At 41.5% G+C, this 14,880-nt stretch overlaps 1 protein-coding gene across 3 annotated transcripts in view; it reads left to right on the forward strand.

The window, feature by feature from the left end:
* Positions 1-14,880, forward strand: part of TPP2 (tripeptidyl peptidase 2) — a 70,684-nt gene that overhangs the window by 23,923 nt on the left and 31,881 nt on the right. For all 3 annotated transcript variants that reach the window (XM_075852456.1, XM_075852457.1, XM_075852459.1), the window contains exons 20-23: positions 1,398-1,494; positions 6,520-6,657; positions 7,811-8,055; positions 14,081-14,159. In XM_075852456.1, the coding sequence (XP_075708571.1) occupies positions 1,398-1,494; positions 6,520-6,657; positions 7,811-8,055; positions 14,081-14,159 (559 nt within the window). The remainder of the gene's footprint in view (positions 1-1,397; positions 1,495-6,519; positions 6,658-7,810; positions 8,056-14,080; positions 14,160-14,880) is intronic.

Below are 14,880 nucleotides of genomic sequence, written 5' to 3' on the forward strand. Positions count from 1 at the left end.
CTTCTCTGTCCATTATTGTTCAGAGATCTGTGGCTTTTCGTTCTCTAGTGAAGATCTTTTTTGCAAGAGGTGGTTCAAGTGGTCCCTCCTTTCAAACATCCTATTGAGCCATGGGATCTTAATTTAAACCTCTTGGCTCTTCAGGTGGCCCCTTTCGAAGCTTTAAGAGACAATTTGTTGCATTTTCTCTCTGGAAGGTAGTTTTTCTGGTGGCTGTCACCTCCTTCAGGTGGGTTTCAGAACGTGCCGCCCTGTCCTGCAAGTCCCCTTTTTTGGTCATATATACAGATAAGTTGTTCCGCCCGATTTGGTGCTTTCTACCGAAGGTAGTCTCTGCCGCCGTTTTGCCCCTCCCCATCTCATCCGAGGGAATGGGCTTTTTCATGGTCTTGATTTGGTAATAGCAGTCAGAGTGTATCTGGCTGCAATCGTTTCGGCACTCTGATTCTTCCTTTTTGTTCTTGATTAGCCTCGCAAGGGTTTGGCACCATCCAAGGCGTGTTGGATCCGGTCTGTGATTTTGGAAACCTGTTGGTCCAATGATAAAGTTCCTCCCCTACAGGTTACTGCCTATTCTTTTAAAGGCATGCATCAAGCTTCAGTTGCTCAGGTCTGTGAGGTTGCTACCTGGTCTTCTGTGCACACCTGCACCATGTTTTACCAAATTCACTCTTTTTTGGCCTCTGCTGATGCCAGTCTGGGTCGCAGTGTGTTAGATGGGTCGCATGGCTGTACTTTATCCCAGTTCCTGAGACTGCTTTCAAATGTCCCACGGTGCTGTGTCCCCCAATAATCAGTGAGTACAGAAATCTTGTTTTATTCTTCAGAGTGGTTGTGCATTTGTTGCACTTTCCTGATTTGAGTGCATTGGGGAAGTGAAAAATATAGGTGGTTTTTTTGTGAAATAGCTGGATTTTCCCAGCGAAAATCGCAACTAGAAAAAAAAGGTAAGTTCCCACAGGTCAAATTTACCCTGGAAAATCAGACCCAGATTCCGCAAATTCAAACAAAGTACACACAAAATCATATTTTGTTCAGATTTTCTGCTAATTTGATGCTGCACAGGAAATAGAAAAACACATGATTTGATGCAGTTTCTGGCTAGATTTCTTTTGGAATCTGGGTCGGACTTGTTGCGGAGCTATGGGGTTATGTTATCAGCCTGCTGGGAATATAAAAAAACAAACCTCTGCAATATAACGGTACTGGTAGCAGTGAAAATTCAGTTTGCCATCTCTGGTATCATGACAGCTCTGTGGGTTATACAGTTTTCTTTTTATCATGTGCTTCATGTAACTAGAGCTTAATATTTTGCTAGATTGCCTACAGGTATATGAATATCTTCATAACAGAGCTCATTCTTGTACTTGCATATTAAAAATCTGTTGTCTCTGCAGGCCTGTCAGTGCCAAGACAAGACCACTGGGTGTCCGTGATGTTTTGCCAAATAACAGACAGTTATATGAAATCCTCTTAACCTATAATTTTCATCAGGTGAGTTTCGCCTCAATCCATTACTTTTTCATTCATGTTTTTTATAAACCTGTAGATCTTTTCTTTGTTTAACATGAAGTATAGCAGGGAATTTTATTTATAGCAGTTGTGTAATAAATACATATTATGTGAAGTGTTCTCTGTACAAGCAGTAACTTTTTTAGTAATAGGGCAGATTAGGCATGGGAAACCAATTCCCTGGATTGTTAATATAGAGAGTAATGGGGCTTTTGTCATTACACATTACAACTGCTGTCTCCTACCTGCACTGAGCTTTTGCTTTAACCCCTTCCCGCCATTTCACGTACAGTTACGTGATGGGAGATGGCCTTTTCCCGCATCTCCACGTAACTGTACGTGATGGAGATGAAGCTGGCTCAGGAGCTGAGCCAGCGACATCACCGCCGGGTGACAGCTGTATGTTACAGCGGGCACCCTGAGGTATCGGCCAGGACCGGAGCTAGCCTCCGATCCGACCGATTAACCCCTCACATGCTGCGTTCAATAGAGATCGCAGCATGTGAGGAGTTTATAGCCACCGGCGCCCCAGCAACATGATCGCTCGGTTGCCGGTGGCTGCAAATGCGATCGGAGGGGTAATACTTACCTCCCAATCAGCCTGTAACGGAATCCTCCTATGTCCCGTCGTCGGCGGGGCCCAGGAGGCTTCCGGTACCATCGGCAAGATGGCGCCGGCTCAGCTTCCGGCTCAGAAGCTGAGCCGGCGTCATCAGCAGTGGGTGTCCGCTGTATGTTACAGCGGACACCCCGATTTAACGCCAGGAACCGGAGCTAGCTCCGATTCCTGGCATTAACCCCTTCAATGCAGCGATTCAATGCAATCGCTGCATCCAAGTGGTTTGTATGCAATCGGCAGCCCTGCCATGCGATGGCAAGGCTGACGACTGCTACTATGGCAACAGGATGCCTAACAATGGCTTCCTATCTGCCATTACGTTAGCCGATTAGGCCCCGCCCGGAGGCGGAGCCTGATCGGCTTGCTGTCAGTGAACAACTGACCGTTCTAATACATTGCACTACATAGGTAGTGCAATGTAGTAGAACATCAAAAAAACTGTTGGACCTTCAAGTCCCCTAGTGGGACTAAAGAAAAGTGTAAAAAAAAGTGTCAAAAAAGTAAAAATAAAAGTTGTAAAAAATACAATAAAAGTTTCAAATAATAACACAAAACACAATCGCCCTTTTTCACTTATCAAGTCATTTATTATTGAAAAAAATAATAAAGCCATACATATTTGGTATCGCTGCGACCGTAACGACCTTAACTATAAAAATATTGTTATTTATTCCACACAGTGAACGCCGTAAAAAAAAAACTAAAAAATACTGACATAATTGCTATTTTTTGGTCACTTTGTCTTCCAAAAATTGAAATAAAAAGTGATCAAAAAGTCGCATGTACCTAAAAATGGTACCTATAAAAACTATAACTCGTCTCGCTAAAAACAAGCCCTCATACAGCTCCGTCGACGAAAAATGTAAAACCGTTATGGCTCTCACAACTTGGCGACAGAAAAAATCCATTCTCTTTACAAAAGTAATTTTATTGTGCAAAACGTTGTAAAACATAAAAAGTGCTATAAATGAGGTATTACCGGAATCGGACTGACCTGCAGAATAAAGGTAACATGTAATTTATAACGCATGGTGAACGCTGTATAAAAATAACTAAAAAAATATGCCAGAATTGTTGTTTTTTTGGTCACCTTGCCTCCCAAAAAAAAACGATAAGTGATCAAAAAGTCGCATGTGCCCCAAAATGGTACCAATAAAAACTATAGCTCGTCCCACAACAAACCAGCCGTCATACCACTACGTCTATGAAAAAATAAAATTAGTCAAGGCACCAATAAGGGAGGAAATAAAAATATGCAGTTGTGCCGGCCCGAGGGGAACGTTTCTTCTGTTTCAAGTGGCGAATAATCAAGGCCCCTAAAATTAGGGAACCAGGAAGGGGAGGGCCCAAACATATCTGCTGGAAGCGAGGGTGCCCGTATTATACCAGGACAACACTTTCCTGCAAAATCCCACAAACTGAGTGTGGACCAAAAGGGGAATAAGTAAAGACCATTTATCAGTGCGACACCGGGCTGTGCAGAAAGGATTGTGTCACAGCGTAACACACATCTATGGATTATTTTATTGTTTTTTTTTTACCCCACTATACCACATGACCATGCCCCTTATATACTCCGCCCGGCTTACATGTACCCCACATTATAAACGGAAACACCAGTAAGACTCAAAACAAAACTACTACAAGCAAAATCTACGCTCCAAAAGCCAAATGGCGCTACCTCCCTTCTGAACCCTACAGTGTGCTCAAACAGCAGTTTACTTCCACATATATGGCATCGCCATACCCGGGAGAACCCTTTTAACAATTTTTGGGGTGTGTGTCTCCAGTGGCACAAGCTGGGTGCCACATATTGTCATATCTATTGAAAAACCATTTTCACTCTGCAACATCGAGTGCAAACCAATTTCTGCCAATCACCTGTGGGGTTAATATGCTCACTACACCCCTAGGTGAATACCTTGAGGGGTGTAGTTTCCAAAATGCGGTCACTACTGGGGGGTTTCCACTGTTTTAGTGCCACAGGGACTTTGCAAATGCGACATAGCGACCAGAAACCAATCCAGCAAAATCTGTACTCCAAAAGCCAAATGGTGCTCCTTCCCTTCTGAGCCCTACTCTGTGCCTAAACAGCAGTTTATTACCACATATGTGGTATTGCCGTACACAGGAGAAGTTGCTTTACAAGTGTTGGGGTGCTTTTTTTCATTTATTTGTTGAGAATATGAAACATTTTCAGCTAAAACTACGTCTTATTGAAGAAAAAGGATTTTTTTTATTTTCACTGCCCAATTCTAATAAAATCTATGAAACACCTGTGGGGTCAAAATGCTCACTACACCCCTAGATTAATTCCTCAAGGGGTGTAGTTTTGTGAATCGAGTGACTTTTGTGGAGTTTCCACTGTACTGGTACCTTAGGAGCTTTGCAAAAGTGACATGGTGTCAAGAAACCAATCCAGCAAAATCAGTGCTCCAAAAGCCAAACGGCACTCCTTCTCTTCTGATCCTTGCCGTGTGCCCAAACAGCAGTTTATGACCACTAATGGGGTATTGCCGTACTCCAGAGAAGTTGCTTTACAAATGTTGGGGTTCTTTTATTCCTTTATTTGTTGAGAAAATGAAAAATGTTGAGCTAAAGCTACGTCTTATTGAAGAAAAAGGATTTTTTTTATCTTCACTGCCCAATTCTAATAAAATCTATGAAACCCCTGTGGGTTCAAAATGCTCACTACACCCCTAGATGGATTCTTCAAGGGGTGTAGTCTCCTAAATGGAGTCACTTTTTTGGTGTTTTCACTGTTTTGATCCCTTAGGGGCTTTGCAAATGCGACGTGGTCTCCGCAAACCATTCCTGCTAAATTTGAGCTCCAAAAGCCAAATGGCGCTCTTTCCCTTCTAAGCTCCGCCGTGTGTCCAAACAGCCGTTTATGACCACATGCAGGGTATTGTTTTACTCGGGAGAAATTGCTTTACAAAAGTAGTGGTGCATTTTCTCCTTTTAGTCCTTGTGGAAATTAGAAAAAATAAGCTAAACCTACATTTTCTTTGAAAGAATGTAGATTTTCATTTTCACGGCCTACTTCCAATAATTTCTGCAAAAAACCTGCGGGGTCAAAATGCTCACTATACCCCTAGATAATTTCCTCAAGGGGTATAGTTTCCAAAATGGGGTCACTTTTGGGGGATTTCCACTGTTTTGGTGCCGCAAGAGCCTTTCAAACCAGACATGGAGCCTAAAATATTTTCTAATAAAAAGGAGGCCCCAAAATCCTCTAGGTGCTCCTTTGCTTCTGAGGCTGGTGCTGCAGTCAATAAGTGCACTAGCGCCACACGTGGGGTATTTCTAAAAACTGCAGAATCTGGGCAATACATATTGAGCTGCATTTCTCTGGTAAAACTTTCTGTGTTACAAAAAAAATAGATGAAAAATGAATTTCTGCAAAAAAAAAAAGAAATGTGAACATTTCACATCTACTTTGCCTTAATTCCTGTGAAACATCTAAAGGGTTAAGAAACTTTCTAAATGCTGTTTTGAATACTTTGAGGGGTGAAGTTTTTCAAATGGGGTGAGTTATCGAGGGTTTCTAATATATAACGCCCTAAAATCCACTTCACAACTGAACTGGCCCCTGTAAAAATAGCCTTTTGAAATTTTCTTGAAAATGTGAGAAATTGCTGCTAAAGTTCTAAGCCTTGTGATGTCATAGAAAAATAAAAGGATGTTCAAAAAACGATGCCAATCTAAAGTAGACATATGGGAAATGTTAATTAGCAACAATTTTGTGTGGTATTACTGCCTGTCTTACAAGCAGATACATATAAATTTAGAAAAATGCTAATTTTTGCAATTTTTCACTACATTTTGGTGTTTTTCACAATTAAATACTTAATGTATCGAGCAAATTTTGCCAGTAACATAAAGTCCAATGTGTCACGAGAAAACCATCTCAGAATCGCTTGGATAGGTAAAAGCATTCCGAAGTTATTACCACATAAAGTGAAACATGTCAGATTTGAAAAAATTGGCTCTGTCCTGAAGGCCAAAACAGGCTGTGTCTTGAAGGGGTTAAGAAAAGCACATAAATAAAGATAATTTTTATTACGACGGATGAAAATGAATTATCACAACCAATATATAATATAAATATATTGTGTGTAGACATGTTCTCTCATGAATCATAGTGGTTTTTTTTTTAACCGAAACCAGTATAAAGCAGATTATAGCCTGCAAATCTTCATCCGGTAGGTAGGCTGAGTTTGGTGGAGAAGGTTGTCATGTAACAGAATATCCTAGCACTTTTTTTCTGGTTAGTAGGTAATGCGTGTGCCATGCTCTTTCTCATTAATCCCAGTTTGTAATATTGTGTAACAGTACAGTGTTTTCTAAAAATTCAGATCTTTTCCTTGCATTTATTTATTTTGAAGCCTAAATGCGGGGAGGTGACACCTAGCTGCCCGTTACTCTGTGAGCTGTTGTATGAATCTGAATATGATAGCCAGCTTTGGATTATTTATGACCAGAACAAGAGACACATGGGCTCAGGAGATGCATATCCACATCAGGTATTGTATGATCTTGTATGTGTTGTGTCCTCTAGGCAAAAACATTAACATAAATATATCAGTATAGCTGCATGTGATATCTGTGGAACATGAATTGCTAGTTGTTTTGTTGACAGTGCTAATAATTGTTTCACTTGTGTATATGAGATGCGGATGGTAGACTGGATCTCTGACCTAAATTTCTAAAATATTAAGTTTACAAAACGTGCTATGATTGGTTATTGTGCAAACTGTTTCCTTAAGTTGCCCATAACGATTTGATTTTTGTCACTCTATCCTTCACATAATCTAATGTTTAAAGAGCTGAAAGGAATTCTGATAGCTCGGTTGTGGATGGATACGATTTTACTTGACCAATACTGGTCTTGATCTTTTTCCTGGAAATATGCAGCATCCATAAAATTACCATGCACATTGATGGCTCGTTTACACGAGCGTGATATACGTCCGTGCAACGCGCTTGATGTTAGTCTATGGGGCCGTGCAGACAGTCCGTGATTTTTGCGCAGCGTGAGTCTGCTGCACAAAACTCATGACATGTCCTATATTTGTGCGTTGTTCGCGCATCACGCACCCATTGAAGACAATGGGTGTGTGAAAATCACGCATGCCACACGGAAGCACTTCCATATGACGCGCGTGATTTGCGCAACCGCTGTCAAACTATGAATGTAAACAGAAAAGCACCACATGCTTTTCTGTTTACAAACATCCAAACGGAGTGTCATAATGATGGCGGCTGCGCGAAAATCATGCAACCGCGCATCATACGGGGATGACACACGGAGCTGTTAAGTGCCTTTTGCGCACGCAAAACGCAGCGTTTTTTGCGTGCGCAAAATGCAGACGCTCGTGTAAACCTGGCCTATATAGTTTGATTAGCAGTTATCTAATAAGTTTTGTTATAGCGCAGTTTGCTGAAATAATGTAATGGTAGGTTGACGCTGATCTCCATTTAATTTTGCTGAGGATATTTGCTGCTGACTTAAACTCAAACCAGTGATTATATTTTTACAGAGATGCTTTGGGATACCGTTCCGGTGGCTATGATGAGTTGAGGGCAGCAATTCTCCGCCTGCATGTGATCATGATGCACTGCACCACAGTACTTTTTCATCAAGATTAATGCTCTTTATCATTTTGTTCTTTTCAGTACGCTGTGAAACTTGAAAAGGGAGATTATACAATAAGGATGCAAGTTCGTCATGAACAATTAAATGAGCTGGAACGTTTAAAAGACCTTCCCTTTGTGATTTCTCACAGGATGTCCAACACTTTGAGTCTAGATATATATGAAAGTCACAGCATGGCCCTTTTGGGAAAGAAAAAGGCAAACACCATAACGTTGCCTCCAAAGCACAGCCAGCCTTTCTTTCTTACAATGCTACCTGATGATAAGTAAGTAACGAACTAGAGAAAAAAACTCAACCTATTTGTGTATTAAATGTCTCACAATCGACAAGTCCAGCACCAGTGGATGTTAGTCAAATTCTATTTTATGGCACATAGTTAAAATTCAAATAGGGTAACGGGACATAGTGCAAAAGTTTGTCTCCACGTTTCAGGCACACAACTTGCCCTTAGTCGTAGCTATGTCGTGTTAGCTGTATTTATTGGTCTGTGCGGTCATGGCATTAGCAAATATATGTATTTTTTGTTTTACTACTTGTTGCACAATATCAGATTTAATGGAAAGAAAATGTTTTTGGTTTTTTTTTGTTCCTGTATTTCTACTCTTGCACCCACAAAATGCAAACAGAGTGTAGTTGACCCTGTTACTATATTTTCTGCTGCATTCCAAGAGCCATAACTTTATTTCTCCATCTATTTAGCTGTACGTAGGCTTAATTTTTGCGGGGAAAGTCATATTTTTTAATAGAATCATTTTGGGGTACAAACAGTCCTTTCGCCAACGCGCTATGCCGATGGAGCCTTCTATCTTAGTCCCTGGGTTTTTGACACACTAGGCGGCAGCTCTCCAACAGTTTTCCCCACCCACCAAGCTCCTGTGACTCTCTTTGGTGTATCGTCCACTGTGCTGGCTGCTGAGTGGGTGAGCCTTGGCATTCTCATCGTAGTCTTTCGATTGGTCTGTGGGTAGTATTTTTAATTTTTTTTTACTCTTAAGGAAGGTTCCGCTGACACTTGTTTTACTAGACAAGAGAACCACCCTCTCCCAGCATGTCTTCCTCCCAGGAGGATTTCAATTGGCAACTGGCTCTCGTGGCGTTGGTGACCCACTATAGTTGCTTTAACAAATTAATACCCCTGCGGTCAGCACTGGATGACTGAAGTTTTGGACGACTGCTTGCTCTTAGGCGCCTTTCTGTCGTCACCGGCGCCATCCACTAATTTTCCCAAAACACATCAAGTTTGAGAAACTATCCCTTTAAAAGAAATGGAAGCACCCTGACAGAGGGGAAGAGCTTATGTCGAGGCAGTCCAAGAACGCCACCCTACCACTCTCAGATGTGACATCTATTATTGATTCTTTTGACGAGATGGGATTTTCTAGACAATTCTTGTTTTGTGGTGGCAGGTTCTGCCCTGCGCCCAGCATTCGCCTCCTCCTGCATCAGTAAACCTTGCTCTGTCTGGGCTAAAAATCTTTACCAGGGCTTTACAGAAGAAGCTCTGCAGGAGGACCTGATCGGGCTTCACAGCTTATCCATGCTTATAAGGGTATGTGCACACGTAGTGACCAAAAACTTCTGAAAATACAGAGCTGTTTTCAAGGGAAAACAGACCCTGATTTTCAGACGTTTTTTTGAGCAACTCGCATTTTTCGCGGCGTTTTTCGCGCCGTTTTCGCGCCGTTTTTTACGTCCGTTTTTGGAGCTGTTTTCATTGGAGTCTATGAGAAAACAGCTCCAAAAACGTCCAAAGAAGTGTCCTGCACTTTTTACGAGGCGTAATTTTACGCGTCGTAATTGCCGTACGACGCGTAAAATTACGCGTCGTGGGAACAATACAGCGTTATACCCATAGAAAGTAATGGGCAGATGTTTGACAACGTATTTGAGACGTATTTTCAGACGTAAAACGAGGCAAAAAACGCCTCGTATACGTCTGAAAATAGGTCGTGTGAACCCAGCCTTAGTCCTAATGCGAAGCTTCACTTGGGTTGGCCCGTTTCGCTGCCAAAGCAACGGCTAATTCTGTGGCAATACGCCACTCAGATTGGCTTAAATCCTGGGTGGCTGACACTGCTTCTAAGAAAACTCACAGGTATTTCCTTTGCCAGGAGCAGATTCTTTGGTAAACGTCTGGATAAATTTATCTCTGAGGCCACTGGTAGCAAGAGTTCAATCCTACCTCGGAACAGTCCTTGATACCATTCTTTTCATAACTCAGAGGTCAGAGAAGAGGACTAGCCATTGCAAAGAGTGGAGAGATCCATCCTTCAAGCCTCAGCCCCCTGTCAGGGACACCCTAGGCCCCAGAAGCCTTCTACTTCCAAAACAATTTGTTCCTTAACCCCTTTCTGTCAAAGCCATTCTCTGGATTTTCATTTTTTTTCCTCCCCACCTTCCAAAAGCCATAACTTTTTTATATTTTTCTGTCGATAAAGCCATATGAGGGCTTGTTTTTTGCGGTACGAGTTGGAGTTTTTCACAGCACCAATCGTAGTATCATTATAATGTATTAGGAACCTGGAAAAAAATTCTTTGTGTGGTGGAATAGGAAAAAAACTGTGATTCCTCAATCTTTTGAGGGGATTCGTTTTTACAGCTTTTACATACAGTGATAATGGCATGTTAAATTTATTCTACCGGTCAATACGATTACGGCGATACCAAATTTATATATTTATATTTTTTTTAATGTTGTTCTACTTTTACAAGGAAGAAACTAATTGTTTAAAATAAAATTTTGTTTTGTCGCCGCATTCTGGGAGCCATACGTTTTTAGTTGTTTTTTTTCGTTTTTACCGGCGATTTCAGCAGTATGAGGGCTGATTTTTTTTATTTATTTTTGCAGGCTGAGCTTTCGTTTTCTATTGTTACCACTTTGGGCTACACGATACTTTTTGCCCATTCTTTTTCATTTTTTTTTTTTTGTGGGATATGAAGTGACCAAAAAACAGCGATTCTGGCTGTTTTTAATTTAGTTCGTTTTTTTTACTGCGTTCACAGTGTGGCTTAAATGGTGTATTGTAATAGTTGGGACTATATATATGTGTGTCCTTCTCAATGAGTTAGAATATCATCAAAAAGTTAATTTATTTCAGTAATTCAATTCAAAAAGTGAAACTCATATATTATATAGATTTATTACATACAGAGTGATCTAGTTCCAGCATTATTTTCTTTTCATGTTGATGATTATGGCTATCGGTTAATGAAAACCCAAAATTTAGTGTCTCAGAAAATTAGAATATTAAATAAGCCCAAATTATTTTTAATACCGAAATGTTGTACTACTGGAAAGTATGTACAGTATAGGCACTCAACACTTGGTCGGGGCTCCTTTTGCATGAATTACTGCATCAATGCGGTGTGGCATGGAGGCGATCAGTCTGTGGCACTGCTTAGGTGTTAAGGAAGCCCTGGTTTCATTAACGGTTAGCCATAATCATCAACATTGAAATTAAAAAAATTCTTGAAATACATCACTCTGTATGTAATGAATCTATATAATATAGGAGTTTCTTAATCTAATTACTGAAATAAACTTTTTGTTATTCTAACCCATTGATAAGGGCGTGTGTATGTATATATAATTTTACACTACTAAAAACTTATCGCTGATACAATACACTGCAATACTATAGTACTGCAGTATATTGTGATTTTCACAGTCTCCTGTTAAGACTTGTCAGAGCCTGTTAAGCCTTGGCAACCATTGGCACCCCCCTAATCTCAATGGTTGGGGCGGCGATGAGCTGTCCTCTTTGTAGAGTTTTAGATTCTGTGATTGATCGCAGCATCTAAGGCGGTAAATGGCCAGGAACAGTGTGATCACTGTTCCTGGCCATTAGTCCTGGGTGTCAGCTGTAAAACACAACTGACACCTGCGGGATCACAGAGTGAGCCCAGTCCAAACATCACCTCCCCCCACCACGATGCAATAGTACGTTGTGGTGCGGATAGGGGTTAAGGTGTCTCTCCATTTGTGGCTTCTCTTTGTGTCGGAGGAATAAAGTCGTGTCATCATTCGATATTTTTGGTTCACGTGGCCAATGCCTGAAGTCGATAGGTCGTGTCGAGAGAATACAAGATAGTTCCTGACCCTTCCCCCAGATCCGTTTTTTTGTTAACTCCGATTCAGGCCAAAGAACATGGTTCAGCTTTTTTCTAGCCTATACTGTTCTCTTTGAGGGACTGCCTCAAATAGGACCACTTCAGTATGTTGGACCTGAACAAGTTGAACTGCTTTCTACATGCTAGTAGGTACCAGCTGGACTCACTACTGCTTCCAGGGTCTTTACTAAGGTCCTGGCGACTCTCATAGCACGTCTCTGGGGCAGAGAAGTTGCTGTTATCCCTTACCTGGACATCCTCTTGGTAATGGCCACCTCTAGAAAGGAACATCTTTCTGGTCTCCAAATTACCCTGGACACCTTGAAGAGATTCGGATGGATCGTCAATTAAGAGAAGTTGTCTGGTGCCAGCCCAGTGTAAGGAGTTCTTGGGTATGATTTTCAACACAAGAAATGCAAGCGTCCTTCTCCTGGTGAACAAGATCAGTGCCATTTTCGCCACACTGTCTCTTTTGCCAGAATGCTCCAGTTTACATTCATTCTGCTTTGTCGTGCTGGGAAAGATAATGTCGTCCTTAATGATATCCCCTAAGCCCAATTTCACATGAGGCCTCTCCAGAGGGCAATCTTGGCATTCTGGGACAAATCCTAGGATTCCCAGAAAAAGTCGATCCTCCTGTGTTCGTCCGTCCCCTCACAGGTTCAGCAGGAGTTGCTTTTGGTGGGCGACCTCCATAGTCCATTGTCAGGACTGGTCAATCCTGCCCCTCGTATCTGGGCTTCGATACACACCTTCACAAAGTTTCACAAAATTCATACTCCGGCTTTCTCCGATGACAGCCTGGATTGCAAGTTACTCCAACGTGCCGTGCCAAAGGCGGATAGATTTCCTTCTTTGCCCGCCATCTAGGACTGTTTTTTAGGCTGTCCCATGGTGCTGTGTCCATGAATGAGAGAAGTTGGATTTTTGTACTCACAGTAAAAACCTTTTTTTATCATTGAGCTTATTGGCAGACGCAGATCCTGCCCCCTTTTGATCTTCCTGCGCACGGGACTTTGGTTCTGGTTGTTTTCCTCCCGGGACCATAGATGTGCTATTATATTTCATATTCTTGCTTTTGTACAAACTGATACTCCGTGTTTGTGGGAAGCGTATGGCCTGCGTGGGCAGAGCCAATGCTTTTTTTTCTTTTTCTTCCCCCTACCTATTGTCAGCCTCTTAGTGTCAAGGTCTTATACTATAGTCCTGTGTCCCCCAATTAATTCAACGGTAGGGATTTTACAGTAAGTACAATAATCCCATTTTAGTCCCACTAGGGGACTTTGCAATGCAATCCTTTTGATTGCTTCTATAATGCTTTAGTATATTCCGCATACCAAACCATTATTGCCTGTCAATGTAGAACGGACAGGCAATCTATTAGGCTGTGTCTTTTGGCATACAGCTCTACGGCAGGCCTGGGGGGCCAGTGTAATGGCCCTGGCTGCCATGGAAACCTGCGATAGTGTCCCCTTCCTCTGCCAAAACACCTAGATGCCTTGGTTGCTATTGACCATGGCATCTTATGGGAATCCCAGCTGTTGTATATTACAGCCTGCACCTGCTGTACATGGTGCAGGCACAGCTCCTATGCCTGCGCCATACCACGAACCTAACTGTACGCCAGTTTACAGGAAGCTACAGCTAAAATTGAGGGAAAGCAGTTAAAGTTCTCTCCCCCCCCCCCCCCCCCCCCCCTCTGGTAAAATTTGCATGTGTTACATGAGATTTGCTGCAACAAACCTGTGGCCATATGTCCTCCTACCTCCTTTTTTTTTCCTTCAGGCAGATGCCTTACACCCACTACACACTAATGGGGTCAGCACTGATAGTGAGAGCAATGTTCTAGTTTTTCTTTAGAGAACCTTTCGCTCACCTACCCATACATGTGCAGCTGAGTTTACAATCTATGGACGAAAAAGTATCAGAAATATTGGTTTGTCATAAGGTCCTGTTAGGAGTTGAATCATTATTAAAATTGTCTATCAAACAAGCCACCCAGTCATTACAGACTTGAACGTTCTGACCATTAATCTGCATGAATCCTGTTCATCAAAATGCTAGAAATTTTCTTTAATTTTATTCTTGCTACTGGTTACTCGGGATAATGTGTTTATATACAAAGCCTAAAAGATGTTTCGTGTTTTTTTACGTTGTCTTTCTGTGGTTTTGTTCAACAGAATACCTAAGGGTGCTGGTCCAGGCTGCTATCTAAGTGGCACACTGACATTGTCAAAAACTGAACTAGGCAAGAAAGCCGTAAGTATCATATCTTTTTTTTTTTTTTTTTTTCCTCAAGTTAATGCACTGGGAATAATAAGTTAGTGGTTTTTCTGCCAGACCGGTACCTTGAGGAGCAAAATGCCTCAACTGAGAATCGGTTACTTTTTGTTTAGACCAGTCTTCCCCAAGCAATGGCTTAGACGCCACATGTGACTCTCAGGCCACCTGCATACGAATATGCACTAGTAGCACCAGGGATGTCTTAGCATTACTAGAACTTGGCGCTGGAGTAAAAACCATATAACTGGTAATCTATCGCTCAGTCGACTATCGACTTGTTCACTTTTAAAACTCTGTATGGCTTAACAACACCTGTCATATTCAAAAGTGACTCACAAGCTACAAAAGGCTGAGACCTCAAAACACTTGAAATACACTGCCTACCTTGTGATATTCTTTTTCATTACTGAAGTAAAGCATAACCACGCCAGCTTTGCTGTGTCCATGTGTTTTTTTGTTTTTTTACATAGGTAAGTGACAAATACTCCAGATTCTTGATTTTTGCTGTAAGACTTGGGATATAAAACTGCTTTGAACAATATTACTAAGGATACTTTGTAAAGTTTAACTTCTGAGAATAGTTTAGAACGCTAGCAGCGCTGTTTGGTCTATCAGTTTATACTTCGTGCTGTAATTGAAGCAATAAGATATTGTTCTCCGCAAAGCACTTTTAGTAATATCATTGAAGAATGATGCA

Source organism: Rhinoderma darwinii, chromosome 2 (assembly GCF_050947455.1).
Source record: "Rhinoderma darwinii isolate aRhiDar2 chromosome 2, aRhiDar2.hap1, whole genome shotgun sequence".
Classification (NCBI taxonomy): domain Eukaryota; kingdom Metazoa; phylum Chordata; class Amphibia; order Anura; family Rhinodermatidae; genus Rhinoderma; species Rhinoderma darwinii.